Source organism: Hakea prostrata, chromosome 10 (assembly GCF_041222555.1).
Source record: "Hakea prostrata isolate BN-2017 chromosome 10, UWA_Hpros_2, whole genome shotgun sequence".
NCBI classification, from domain to species: domain Eukaryota; kingdom Viridiplantae; phylum Streptophyta; class Magnoliopsida; order Proteales; family Proteaceae; genus Hakea; species Hakea prostrata.
Window position 1 is genome coordinate 4,526,724 of NC_142609.1, and position 14,470 is coordinate 4,541,193.

A 14,470-nucleotide genomic window follows, 5' to 3' on the forward strand; every position below is an offset into this window, starting at 1 on the left:
ATTTTGAATTAAAGAAATGGGCAAAATCCAAAATCCAAATCCAATTTGTTTTCCACCTTCACTAAACTTCATTTATTTTGAAAATATTTTAGGTGATATTCAGTTTCCAATTCGAGTTGAATTCGATTTTCCTTCCTCTTCGGTTCCTATTTGAATTTTATTCAATCATTATTTCTTTATTTGGTAGTTTTTTTTTTTAGAACAAAACGAATTATAGTTACTTTTTTCTCCACAGTTAATTAAGTGCACTACTATAACTTGACAAAAGGGTAAATAAGTAAAGAGATAAGTATAAGGGTATTTTGGGGGGTTTTTGAGAAAATATAAAGATGCCACATCATTAGTAAACTAACGGAACTTAACGGTAGGGGGGCAATATATAGTAATTGTAGACAAAGTTAAAGGTTGGATTAGTAATTTTTAAAAGTACGGGGATTCCAGTAGTAATAAAATCAAAGTATAGGGGCAATAGTAATTATCCCTACATTCTATTGGCAAATTCCGTTAATTATAGTTAGATAATTTCATAATTCCTATTGCCGTTAATCTTTTATGAATTCTAAATTTCATTTTCTTTCTTCTTTTTTGGTTCTTCATATTATATTATACAACTAACGATATATTTATCATTGCCTCTAACTAATTAACGGTTCCAATGGAAAATAGGACAAATAACATACTTTTGAATTCACCAATTAACTTGAAGTTTCCTTGAAATTTTCCCTAAAATTGATTGGATACCCACAAGTTGCCAATTGGCATTTTCTAATTGGCGATGGTAGTGGGATTCACTTGTGGGGGTATGGTTTTTTGGCTTCATTCTCGATCACTATGCCTAATTGATGATGATTAATCCTAGTCATCCAACCCCTTCAACTAGTGTGTAGCCTTTGGAATGAGACATTGCTTTTGATGCTCGATAGTGCCATTGCTTTTGATGTTGCTTTTGCTTCTCAACGGTGCTCAGTAGTTAGCATTTGTGTGGGTGTAGATCAACAACAAAAACGAGGAGCTGATGGAGGATGAAGAAGAGAGAGAAGCTCTGGAGAATTAGGAGGTGCCAAGGTAGTTATGTTTTCCTGTACATGAAGCCCTTGGAAGAGGCTACTAATGGAGGTTGATACACTATGGAAGGGGGAAAACCACATGCAGGTATGCTAGGGATCAAGTTTGAAAATGCCTAAGATCGACTCCCTCCCATCTCTTACGTAGGCTGATTCATATTGCAGGATTGTGATCTCGCAACAAGAGTATGAATTGCAACAAAACCAATTTCGCTTCTCGTTGATTGGATGAACACACTTTCAATTTACTACCACGGACGAGTTGCGAGATCTCGAGAGAAAATCTTGGAAGTCGAATTATGGGGTGATCTTATAATCTTTAGGGAAAGGGTTTATCATCTTTCAATTCCACTGCGAGGCTGCCATGTTGGAGGTGTGGAGGAGGGGATTGTGAAAAGTTGGCAATCAGTTTATTCACTTTCATAAGTGACGTTCGAACTTTAATATTCATTCTCCTCAACCGGTGGCCAAGCTTGCGTGGGTTCATTTTCCTGACTTGCCTCTTGAGTATTGGCATGAGAAAATTATTCTTTCAATTGTTAAGATTGTAGGGAGATTTGTCTCTCTTGATAGAAGAACCCGCCAAGGTTCCATTGGCCATTATGCTAGAACTTAGGTAGAGTTAGAGTTTGATGCTAATCGTGTGCAAGAGGTCAGATTGAATGTCTTGAACTGGTTCTAAGCGATTTTTAGCTTTTGCCAGAAAGTTGTTTATGAAGGTGGGATCCAAAAGTGTTTTGTTTGCAATCAAGAAGGTCACCTTGGGCAGCATTGTAAGGCAAAATCAAAGGTGGATGATTTTGTGAAGCAAGTTTAGACTCCAGTGGAGAAAGTTGCAAATCCTAGATCACTTTTTAATAGCTATAATTGGTGGAGATCGACAACAAGGAAGAACGTGCATCTGGAAGTCCTAGACTCAAATTGATTAAGGGTATTTTTGGCAATACCCCCAAACCCTAGCCGCTACATCTTCTTAGGCTACTGCGGCTAGAGTTCTTTCTCAGAGGACGCCATCATGTAAACTTCTTAAGGAGTCCACTCTATCCAAAGACTCTATATTTGTAGCTGATGACAAGGATTCTATCTTAGTGTTTGAAGCATATCACAGTTCATGCAAAACCCTAACAAGCATTTTATGTAATCTCAATCATTTATCTTTATGCAAACCCAAACTCTAGAAGTCTTGTAACATGGGGACGCCACCATCACAGTTCTATATGACTGAAGAACAATGACTTAGGTCTCCTATAGAAGAATATGTAAACAACTCATTCAAAAATATTGGAAAATATCTGAACCTACCGTGGATGTAGGTTGCAATCAAGGGAACCATGTAAAATATTGGTGTCGTTCTCTCTCTCTCTCTCTCCCCTCAAATGTCTCCCTGCTCTCTCTCATTTGTGGCCACAAATTCAAACATGGGATCAGAGCACCAGGCTTTTTCTCCCTCCCCTGCTTTGCTTCCCTTCTTGAATAATCTCCTTTCTACCAAGCTCACGGATAGTAACTAATAATCTCCTTTCTATCAAGCTCAGAGATAACAACTATCTATTTTGGAGATCTCAACTTGTCCCTCTTTTGAAAATTTATGAGTTATTTGACATTATGGATGGCTCCTCACCATGCCTACCCATTAGTATCACTACTGATGAAGACTCTATTGCATTGCCGAATCCTAGCTACAAAAAGCGTATTTGTCAAGATCCCTACCTTCTGCTCCACCCCCTAGACAGTCCAAAAGAATATCATCATAAAAACTTTTGAGATAGAAAAACCCCACACATTGCTATGTATCTTATCTTCTATATTATAATAAAACAAAATGATTACATATTTCTTGAAAATAACCAAAAAAACAAAAAAATTCCCTTAAAATGAGGAATTTCCCATTAAATGCGATTATTTATATCCATTTGAAAACATTAAATAGAATTGTTCTTAACCTCAATAATATGGTTGATATTTAGTTCAAATTTGATGATCAAAGAAAGAAGCGGTTTTCTTTCTAGGCCAACACTTGAAAAGTTATATAGTTATTTGCACGGAGAAGCCCCTTTTATTCTACCAATAATTTGTTACGGGAGTATGAAGTCCTCTCAAAACCAAACAAAGAATGCAGTTTTTGAAAAAAAATCACAAGGGTCAGGTCATGGTTGAAAAGTTGCATTCACCTTTAAAATGAATCTTAAGATTTAAGTTCAGGAAGACAGAGTTTCATTTCAGTAGCTAAACTAAATCATTCTTACCTTCTCTCCAACAGCTTCTCGCTCGTTATTATCTGAAAATATACCTGGGTTTCCACTGAACTCATGCATAATCCAGTTGGTATTGACTATTATATTCTGAACAAACCAGCAGTACGTAATGGAACTCTTGCTTGAACCCTAGCAGTTGGCCATTATCAAAGATATTCTCAGGCAAAAGAGATGGTATCCAGAAACTATCTCACACATTTTGGGTCTCTGGTTTGTAGGTAAAGTAAAATGCACTGTAACCATTGAAGTCAAAACCTACAAAAAACCATTACAGACATTTCATTCAATTAGGGTTAGAATAGAATTTGTTTGAACGAAGAAGAGAGAAGAGAGAGACTGACACAAGTTTACACGGTTCAGTTGATTGGAACAACCTACGTCTTGATGAAGGAAATCAATCCTACAAAACTAGTTCTCCCTTTCTCTTGAATTCTCAACTGCAAATCCTCTATGTAATGCATCTGTACGAGTTTAACAGATTTCACCTTACCTGGACTGGAATTTAGTGGCATTAACTCTCTAAAATTCTACTAAGATATTCCCCAAACATAAGAGGTGTATATAATTATAACAAAGATAATACAAAATATTCAGCGAATATCACATTGATGGAAGGTGAGGAGGAAGGATAACAACATTATGACTTGTCCTTGCCCTCTAATGTGAGAAGTCAAGGTTTTTAGCACATCTCATACTAGATTGTCCAATCTTTTTGGAACTGAGTTTCTCATATTCACCATGAGGCTATGCATGCAGAAACTTATTTTGGAAAGCTTACGAGTTCCTATAGAGTTCGAACTTTGTATCCTAAAATGACATGGTGAACTTTCATTATATGGTGAAGAAAGATTTTCAACATTTTCTTTATTATGTTGACACAGTTAAGGGCCAACAATTTTTCAAGAGCTACTTTTATCAAATGATGATGATTACAATACACTTTTGTAATTTTATTCTTCTTTAAACTGTTCATCAATTTCAAAAGGGAAAATAGACTTACAAACACAGAATGGCCTTGAGCTTATAACAGGGATGGAATCTGGTGCATCAGTGCTAGTATGATCACATCTTAACCATAAAAGGAAAAAGGCCCTAAAAGAGAAAAAAATTCCAAAGATGATAGTTGGAACACTATACGAGTACCAAACACAAACATCCTAATGGTTTATATTCTTGTCATAAAGAACCGGAAAAAGAACTCTAGATTCACGAGATCACTTAAGAACTAGGTTGATGGGTAGAACTGATCTGCAGACGTTATAGCTTGATAAATATTTTAGAGTTTTTTTTTTTTTTCGTAAGATAACATTTGGCCATCTATTTCACAACAATTAGTGATGCTTGGTTGTGAAATTAAAGGTCTTGATGATTCATAACTCAATGAATGCATTCATTGCCATTGTTTGGCTGGCATGGTTAAGGAAAAATACTTTTCTGAAAATAAATATATCAGATTTTCTTACCAAACTAAAAACAGGGATGGATGATTCCAAACTAGCTCTCAGATTAGTCGTAACAGCGATATAGCTGTTTACTTGTATAAAGCACCATCATTTGACACACAATCTACCTTCCATGCCATTATGTTAGTGCGACTTGATTACTGAAAGACTATAGGCTATAATGATTCATTACCAATATCTTGGGTTGATATCTTTAAAGGGAGAGTAACTCCCTAGCTCTAAGTTGTTGCTTGTGCTTAACAAAATAAAAATCGGCTTCTAGGTTGGAAAGAGAAGCTTCTTTCAGTGGCAGGAAGAGTGGATTTGGTTCACTTTGATGAATTCGAAGGTCTCAAACCTCCTTAGTATGACGGTGATTCTTTCCAGGACAACAAGGAAATATATCTGCGACAATATCCATTCCGGCATAGACCAAGACACGAGAAGGATCCATGTAGGGAGGAAGATTGAAGGGATACAGATGAATTTGAAGATGTCAACCCTCCTTAGTACGACGGTGATGCGTTCTAGTGCATGGAGGGAATGTTTATGTGACGGTATCCTTTTCGGCATAAATTGAGACTAAGGGATTCATGCGCAAAAGAAGGATAATGGAAGACAATAGTTATCATAAATATTAACTGAAAGAGATGTATGAAAGAGTGTAGACTTCTATTGTACGCTTCCAATTATGATGCTATGTTAAATGAAAGGTCCATGCTAGAAGGCCACTGAATAGGAAAGAGGAAAAAGGATAAGATGTCTCTAGGAAATTATACTGAAAGTACCATTGGTTCTGTTGTGTGAACGTATTTTTTTCATAACTGAACTTTTGTTGTAACTTATTGTTTGTGAAATCTCCTAGAGCCATTAACCCATTGGTTTCAGGACCGTGAACCCGGAGCTTGAGTAGGCGACAACTATGGATCATTTGATTTGAGCCCAAAGATTCGAAAATTGAACATATGGAAGTTGACCACCACGAAGAAGACTCGACCACTCTAATGGAGTTTAGGAGGAAAGAAAAAATCAATCTATTATTCCCAAGTTGATACTGAGAGGGGGGGGGGGTGAATCAGTGTCTTCTAAAATTCTCTTTAATGTGACATTTTGTTAAGCTCAAGACAAGGTTGGTCAAGATAATCCTGTAGTTATCAATTACACAAGGGCACGTCCACTACAAACCACAATGTGGTTGGGTCTACCAGATAGTGCACCACCACTCTGCATCAAAGCACTCCAATATATGTAATGAAAAATAAACTAGAAACGCAAGACACCAAATTTTGGATGGTTAAGCCAAATTGCCTACATCCAAAGAGTAATGCCTTAAATAGACCTTCGTATTTACTCAATACTTTCTAACTAAAATTTTGATCACTACAATGATCAGAGAACACCCACTCTCAATTAATTCAAAACATGGAGCTCCCACTATAGTATGAATCCGGATCATCAACCCGCCAGGGGAGCATTCTGTGCTCCCCGACGATTCTACCACCACAAATGTTGTGGGACCCACAGGTAAAAATAATAAAATATAAAAAAACCCCATCACCCAACCGCTGGGCCCCCTGTAATTTATGGTGGTAAAGCGGTCGGAAAGCACAGAGTGCTCCCTTGACGGGTTGCAGATCTGGACTCCTATAGTATTAACTCTTGCACCCACAAAAGTATAAGGCCACAACCTCAAACAAACTCAACCCTAAAGCAACTACTTGAAAGGTAAAACTTTTCAAATTTAGGGAGATTACAATGGATTACTCACTTTCTTCTTCAACGTTTTCACCAAATATGCATTCGAGTTTGTTCTCCATACCCATCTTTCTTCTTGGCTTCTCCTCCTTGTTTTTCTTAGTCTTCACAAGCCAAAGACCTCAAAAACCTGCATCTGTTTCGCTCAAATTAGGGTTTTTAAAGAGAATGAACGTTGATGCATAGGAACTCGGGTTTCTAAAGAGAATGAACATTAATGCATATGAACTGTTGGATTTCATCTTCTAGATGAGTCCCAAAGAGAATCTAATAACACAACTGTTGGATATCCACTTTAAAAAGGTAGGTGAGATTTGGGCCGTCAGATCCTTTAAGTGATGTAAGATTAGAGTACCCTTCACCATATTATTTAAAATGAAATCTTTTCTAATCTTACCTTTAATCTACGATGCATAGTATTGTTGCAGAATTCGGTCTCCCCTGGTCGAATGCTCGAATTTGCAAAAACGTGCTCGACTGGTGTGGTTGAGTTTCGTATCCGACGAACAAAGGAAGCAAGCTCAATCTCTCAATGTATTCATTAACTTAAGAGTGCATACCTCATAACAGTCATTATACATCTTTATATAGTTCTTCTATGTTCGAGTACTGAAAGGATTTCCTGTTGTAGAATCATATCAGGAACCGTCCTCTCCCTAGGGAAGCTATAGTTGAGTTTGATCCGAACTCTTCTTCTTCTTCTTGTACATGGATCTGAGCCCAGATATCATGGTCAAACCTAATGCTTGGCCAAACCCGGATCGACCATATGATTCCGGTTTAGAGGGTTCGACCATAACACATAGGATCATGTTGATCATTATACTTTGCAGCGTACCACATTTTCATGGTCTTGACCAACCAAAAGGCACACGATGGAATATTTTCCGTCTTGGACACTTGAAAACCAAGCGCATCAATCTCGACCCTCAAAATTGGATCTTCATCCACGTCCTTCTAATGACTATTAGATTGTATCATTCAGTCTTTCAAAATCACACTTTCCTCCTTGAGATGTAAAACTTATTTCACAAAGACCCCCAAACTTTTAAAAATTATTTTTGAACCCCTGAAAGCATATTACATCGCAGAGACCGAATTTCATCACAGTAGCCAAATTTCATATTATTTCTACATTGCCCAGATTTGCTTTTATATTGCACTCTCATGAGAAACCTCATAACTTCCTTGTTTGATATCGGGATTACAATCTGAAAAATGCGTTGGAAAGAAGACTTCATGAATTACGTTTTTTAGTTGAAGTTGAACCCAAAAAACAACTGAAAGAATAATCAAAATTCATCCAACATGACCCTTGTGCAGTGACCTATGAAATCCACCATTCTAAGGAATCTTCACTTCACCCAAAACACTTAAATATTCTCACAAACACTCAAAACTTAAAATTCCCAAAGCCTTCTATGGGACCTTCACTTTAGTAAAAGTCATGTACTGTTAGAACACACTGTATTTTAGTTGCCAACAATGACAACATATGCAATCTCAGCCAATGGAACAACACAGTTCAAAAGGCATAAAACGGAGATTTTGGCATGCCCAAAAATCGATGCTATTATAGCTATAGGACTCAAATGTCAAGATAGACTATACCAATGATTAGGCCTCGAAGTGTTGGAAATCAGCCTTCGTGCGAAGGAGATAGAGGGCTAGTTGCATGGCTAGATTGGCTGCCCCCTACTCAGATTCATGGCAGTTTCAGGATTTCGGGTTTAAAACCTTATTTTACGTTTCTTTCTCCTCATGAATGCATTGTTAGGTACATAATATTTATTACCAACAAGTGTTTAACAAATAGTGTGGTCCAGAAAGTCTAGTCATGCGAGGGAGAAATCATTGGATTCCCCACATAACCTAATATGCATGTATTTTGTAAAGATTTCATGCAAATCGATCATTAAACCTTCAAGTTAAATTGGCACCTCCTCTATGAATAAGCCAAATGTTGTACTGTCCATTTTGTGTTTCGCAACGGTGTGTGCACAATTAGGGTTTTCCGTCTGCACTCTTATATTGATGTATTTGTTATTTTCGTGTATAATAAAACAAAATGGTTCCATTTCTGGAATGTATTCTACCCAAGATTCTTCCATTTCTGGAATGTATTCTACCCAAGATTCTTTTTCTTAAAACAAGGAACATACCATTAAGTGCGAATATTTATAACCATGCAATGAGATAGCAATTAGAATCGCACTTAACTCTTACACTATTATACATGGTAGAGGTTTGTGTTCCCCTCACACTTTTCCACCACACATTAGGAGGGGGCCTACCTTTGATTTTTCTTGTCATAATTCAAAGGTGGGCCCCTCCTAATGCTTGATGGGGAGATTGAGGGGATCGAACACAGATGGGCAAGGGATCCTAACACGAAATTTAGTTAATATCTAATGAGAAAGAAAGAAGCACACACAATTTTTTTGTCTATTAAAAAAAAAAAAAATCATATAATGTTAGAATAAAGGGCTTCTCCGTGCATGTAACTGTAACAAAAATGAGAGGAGAGAACCGATATCAAGTTAAAGTAAAATTATTATAGGAATATGAGATCAATTCTAAGCCAAATAAACATCAGGGCAGCATGTCAGTCCTCTTCTGATTCTTCCTCCGCAGGTAAGTAGCAAAGCACACAAGCTATGCAGTTGTCGATCTGTGAACCAAATAAATAAGCAGGTCAGGCTTTGTTTGCAAGGTTGCATTCAACATAAAAATGAATCTCAAATTTTAAGTTCAGGAAGAGAGGGTTTCATGTTTACAGTAACTAAAACTAGCTAACTCACGGTTACCTTTTCTCCAGCAGCAGCTCTCTCTTCATCTGAGAATATATCTGGGTTTACGCTATACTCATGGATAACCCAGTTGTCAGTGACTTCTTGACCCTGAATAATCCAATAGAAATCAAACATCTGCCTCCACCCTAGCAGTTGACCATCATCACCATAGATACTCTCAGTCCAACCCAATTTATTCCAGAAACCAACTCCCACATTTCGGTTCGCTGGTTTCTGGGTAAAGTAAAATGCTTCACCGAAATCGTTGAAGTCAATACCTGTAGTAGATCATAACAGATTCACAGGCACTTCATTCAGTTTATCTGTTAAAAAACATGATGAAGCAAATCAATCTTATTCTTCTCCTTTTTTTCTTGAGTTCTCAATTGTAAATCTTCTACGTTATAATGTTTCTGGACAAGTTTGACATATTTCTCTTTACCTGGACTGGAATCTAGTGGCGTTAATTTCCTCAAATTCTACTAAAATTTTGCTAACAAGCTAATTTTCACAAACAATGCACGCCAAGTCACAAATTTCCTTCATCACTTAGTATTTGTACGTAAAACCGAAACACACAAACAAAAGGAGAGAGAGAACCTTTTGGAAGAGAAAGAGGATCACAGCTGTATGGGTTTATACTATCTGCGAAATAGCCATCAGGAATACCCAGCGGAAGTTGTAGTCGGTCCAAGATCTTGTCCTTGAGATAATGGAGCAATTGCTTTTGTGTCGGGGTAAACCTTGCGCCTGCTGGTAGAGCTGGAATCGACATTTTTCTTTCCTTTTCTTGAAGGATTGAAAAACATGAATAAGACGTGTTAAGGATGAATGAAACAGTTAGAATACGTAAATGAGCAAAGTTGCTATAATAAAAAACAAGAGAGGGACAAAGAATGAATCATAACTTGTTATAGTTATGAAAGAAGATTATAGTCACAACAGTGAGAAACAGGAAATAATGGGCAAGGAGTGTCTTATTATTGCCCCTAAAGGATAGTTTTAAGAAAAGGTTTTCGTATCTACATTACCATACCAGCTAATGTTCAGATGTTTAATATTCTCTATCCATTGTTTCTCATGCATAATTTGGTTTCCAGTTCTAAGAAGTTTGTTTTGTATATGTTGCTAGAACATAAAATACCTAATCAAAAAACAAGAATAACAATAATAAAGACTTTCACGTCGAAAAATAAAGTAACTATAGTTGTCAGTGAAACCTAGGGTGGCTGGGGTTGAGAACCATAAAAGTCAACTTGAGTGTAGATCCACCACCCTTGAGGGAAAAGAGCGAATAGATCCGGGCCAAACATAGCTTGTAGGCCCAGCTTTCAGTTGTGGGGCCTACGTGCTATTTGTGATCTTGATACGTCGTACTCACTCCAAATGTGGATAGTGGATCCCAGCTCAACTCAAAAGGCTCTAAGTCTCTAACATCCAAATAGGTCTATAGACCTAATAAACACAAAAATAAAAATAAAAACTCCAAAAATTCAAGGAAAAACAAGGTCAACTTCCAACATCCTCATGATTTGTAGTTTCTCTTAACCCATATCAAATGCAATCCCTATTTATGAAAACAGAATAAAATTTTGGCAGACTTCGCCCTTTTAAGAACACAAGTTCTTTATTGACTGCCAAGACTACTTTAACAACTCTAACAATTCACCTAACTTTTAAATAGATTTAAGCTCTGTCCGGGTTTTCCCGAAGGGGGATGAATACTAGAAAATATTATGCTAAATTTCTTCGGTGATGAACATTCAAAAAATAACTAATCTCTATTACCTATTTCACCCAACAAAGAAGCCAACGAGCAAGCATCACGTCTCCATACAAAGCTGGTCTTTTTTATGTTTTGACAAAAATCTTTATGGAATGTGCATCCATTGCTTGCATTATATATATATATATATATCCCTTTTCTTATGTAGAACTACTTCGAGTTTGCAAAGCGAATATTCTACTTCTAAAATGTCAACAAATTTTATGTGGCAAAGGTCCAAGAAACCATGATGTATAAAACCATGGAATAGCTATGCACTTGGTGTCACTCATAGCCCGGAATAAAGCTACATCTGCGTATTTAGCTAAATTGTACTTAACTTTGTTGAGACTAGAGTTTTTAACATTATTGCGATATTCACTCGTGCCCCCAAGTCCCAGTTCAATAACTTTGGATGTTTGAAAGACAATACCACGAAAGGAATAAGGAAAAACTTTGTGGACATCAATCCTCACTATTGACTTTGTATCTTTGGTTACATTTTCCTCTTGTTGCACATAGCAAGGAAGTATATATTTAGACATGAACAAGTGAGACAAAATTTCAACTAAAAGAATCCAATTATTTGAAAGCAATAGATGTTCTACATCACAGAAATTTTTTTGCATTATCAGGAATCAACATATAATCACTTCTCTAAAAGAAAAATATCGACAGCAAATTTTAAACTTTGCACATTCTAAAAATCAACGAGGTACTTAAGTAATATCATACACACACACATGCAAAAAGAAGAGAAAGAAAGAAAGAAAATGTGTTATAGTGTCAAAGAGGGGATCTTTGGTATCCTTATCATGGGGGCAACTTTCACTTTTGAAGTAACTAATAACATTTTCAAGGAGTTCCGCAAATAGGCTTTTTCTAGTGGTTGTCACGGTATTTGAAGTGCTTCTTCCCTAGAAGGATCTTCAATTCGCAAAATTTGGAACTCAAGCACCTTGGAAAGTCTTATACCAGGCTATCCTAGCTTAAGACTCGTACCTCAAATTGAGCACCACAGTCGCATATCAAAAAATTCAATCTTTCTAGGGCCAAGTTTTTCTTAAACGACAACAACTTCAGATGTACATAGGAGGGTATTATGGAATTAAATATATTAAACCTAAAAGAAAAATTAAAACCCTAGATTGGCATGGTGCAGTGAAGGAAACCTTTCTCGATGAATCATGGTACAAGAACTTCCTTCTAGGGCAACAGAAAAAATCATTTTTCCTAATTTATTATAGACTCTTACTATAGAAAGCTGGAAAAGCCCTAGATGCATTAGATCTTCAACGATTTAAGGAGACAAACCTATTTTCCTCAGAAAGCAAATGTGAAGGTGATGGATCGATGCTTGCTAACTCATATCAGATTGAGTTGGTGAACCAAACGAAACTTAATTGCAAAAAAGAAAACTACGTGCAAGTAAGACATGGTTTCCTTACCAAGAGAGATGAGGAATTTGTTGCGTATGTTGGCTTTCCCAAGTCCTCCTTCACTGGCAACACGACCCTATGCTTTGCAGCACACTACGCAATGGCTGCTCTCACCAAACGGTTCCTCCGAACTTCACCCACAGCGCCTCTGCAATGTCGTCTTCGAAAAGATCAGTCTTAGGTTTAGGTTTTGTGATTGAATCTTTATCTTCTCATGTCTCAGTGCCAGTTGCACTGGTGTGGTGCATTGGATGGTGCATCTATACACGTAGGACTTGGAGATTAAAATATGAGGCACTACACAGAAGGAGCAGTTTCTCCTCGCTATTGAGGCGTTTCTTGGAGAGGATCCTTGTAGACGTCATTGATTTTGCCTACATTTGGCAATCTATTTCACTACAATTAGTGATGCTTGGTTGTGAAATTAAAGGCCATGATGATTCATGACTGATTCATGACTCAATGAAGGCATTCATTGCCATTGTTTGGCTGGCATGGTTAAGGAAAAATACTTTCTGAAAATGAATATTTCAGATTTTCTTACCAAACTAAAAACAGGGATAGATGATTCCCAAATAGCTCTCAGATGAGTTGTAACAGCATTATATCTGTTTACTTGTATAAAGCACCATCATTTGACACACAATCTGCCTTCTATGCCGTTATGTTAGTGTGACTTGACTATTGGAGGACTAAAGGCTATAATGATTCATTACCAATTGAAGAAGCTCATTGCCATTATTAGTTCTTAGCTTGACTGTACTCTTAAATCCGCTAGGAAATGCTAGGTTTGAGGTATGTAGCCATTGATTAACCATAAAAATTGACGAGCATTAACACACTGTGAACAAAGAATGTACGTGGTGGTGTAACAACTAGCTACATGACCTTGAGCATTTAATGGCGTTGCCACCATGACCACTTCAAGTCGCCAACGCCATCGCCATCCCTTCCACGCCCCTTTCTCCTACCCCTTCTTGGTCCCTTTCCTTTATATTGCATCCAGTTAGTAATTAGAATTATGAAATGAATCTGGATAAAAATAATTAGGATCATAAACATCAAACAAGATGAACTTCCGTTAATTAGGTGGATAATGTTTATTACCAACAATTGGATGACAAATAATGTGGTCAAGAAAGGCCAGTCGTCGACAGAGAGCAATCGTTGGGTGCTTTAGATTTTCAAAGCTACCTTATAAGCACATAGATAGAGATTTCAAACAAATTGACCATTAAACCTTTGAGTTAATAATTTAGCGTCCCTTTTACGAAGAAAGCATAAATTATAATTCAACGATATATTTTCCAATGGGGGTGTGCACAGTCAGGATTTTCATCCAGCACACGAGCATTGCTACATATTGTGCCATATTCCCCCCCCCCCCCCCCTTTATATGAATAAAGATCGATTTCATTATGAATGGAAAAAGGACTGGGCATCATGTAGGCCTAAAGAAAAGTAAGCTCTTCCTTTGTAGAATTGCTTCATATGGGAAGCAAAAAATTTCAGACCCTCTCCAGATTCCTATGACTCATTTCCCTAGAAGATATTTTGGGGTTGATATCTTTAAGGGAGCGTAACTCCGTCCAAGTTGTTGCTTGTGCTCAACAAAATAAAAATCGACTTCTAGGTTGGAAAGAGAAGCTTCTTTCAGTGGCAGGCGGAGTGGAGTTGGTTAATGTAACACATGTAACTAAAGCGTAGGGGTAGTCTTGGCATTTTGTATTGATATTCAAATAATTAAGGTTAAGGTCGAACTGGTATGGGATTAACATAATTACTAGAATTTATTTGCTAAATTCAATCATAAGTTGAGGATTAATTAAACGGTTAACAATCACCTTGAATAATGAAAGAGATCCAGGGTTCATTGCCTCATAACTACATAAATTATAGAGCAAATTGCACTGGCACCCCAAAATGGAGGCCTTAAAGCACTGACACCCCACTTTATG

The 14,470-nt window shown here is 37.1% G+C and overlaps 1 protein-coding gene across 1 annotated transcript; it reads right to left on the reverse strand.

Annotated features, from left to right (window-relative positions):
- Positions 1 to 9,121: 9,121 nt before the first annotated feature.
- On the reverse strand, positions 9,122 to 10,083 carry LOC149001613 (NAC domain-containing protein 96-like). Its single transcript, XM_089137102.1, has 3 exons — positions 9,909 to 10,083; positions 9,324 to 9,586; positions 9,122 to 9,187 (listed from the first exon to the last, which is right to left on the reverse strand). The coding sequence occupies exons 1-3, from the start codon at positions 10,081 to 10,083 to the stop codon at positions 9,122 to 9,124; spliced, it is 504 nt and encodes a 167-aa protein (XP_088993228.1).
- Between the last annotated feature and the right edge of the window lie 4,387 nt (positions 10,084 to 14,470).

Coding starts and splice junctions, on each gene's coding strand:
- LOC149001613 (XM_089137102.1), bottom strand. CDS start 10,083: ATGTCGATTCCAGCTCTACCAGCAGGCGCAAGGTTTACCCCGACACAA. Junction 9,587..9,908: donor TCCTCTTTCTCTTCCAAAAG/GTTCTCTCTCTC, acceptor GATCTACTACAG/GTATTGACTTCAACGATTTC. Junction 9,188..9,323: donor GAGCTGCTGCTGGAGAAAAG/GTAACCGTGAGT, acceptor TTTGGTTCACAG/ATCGACAACTGCATAGCTTG.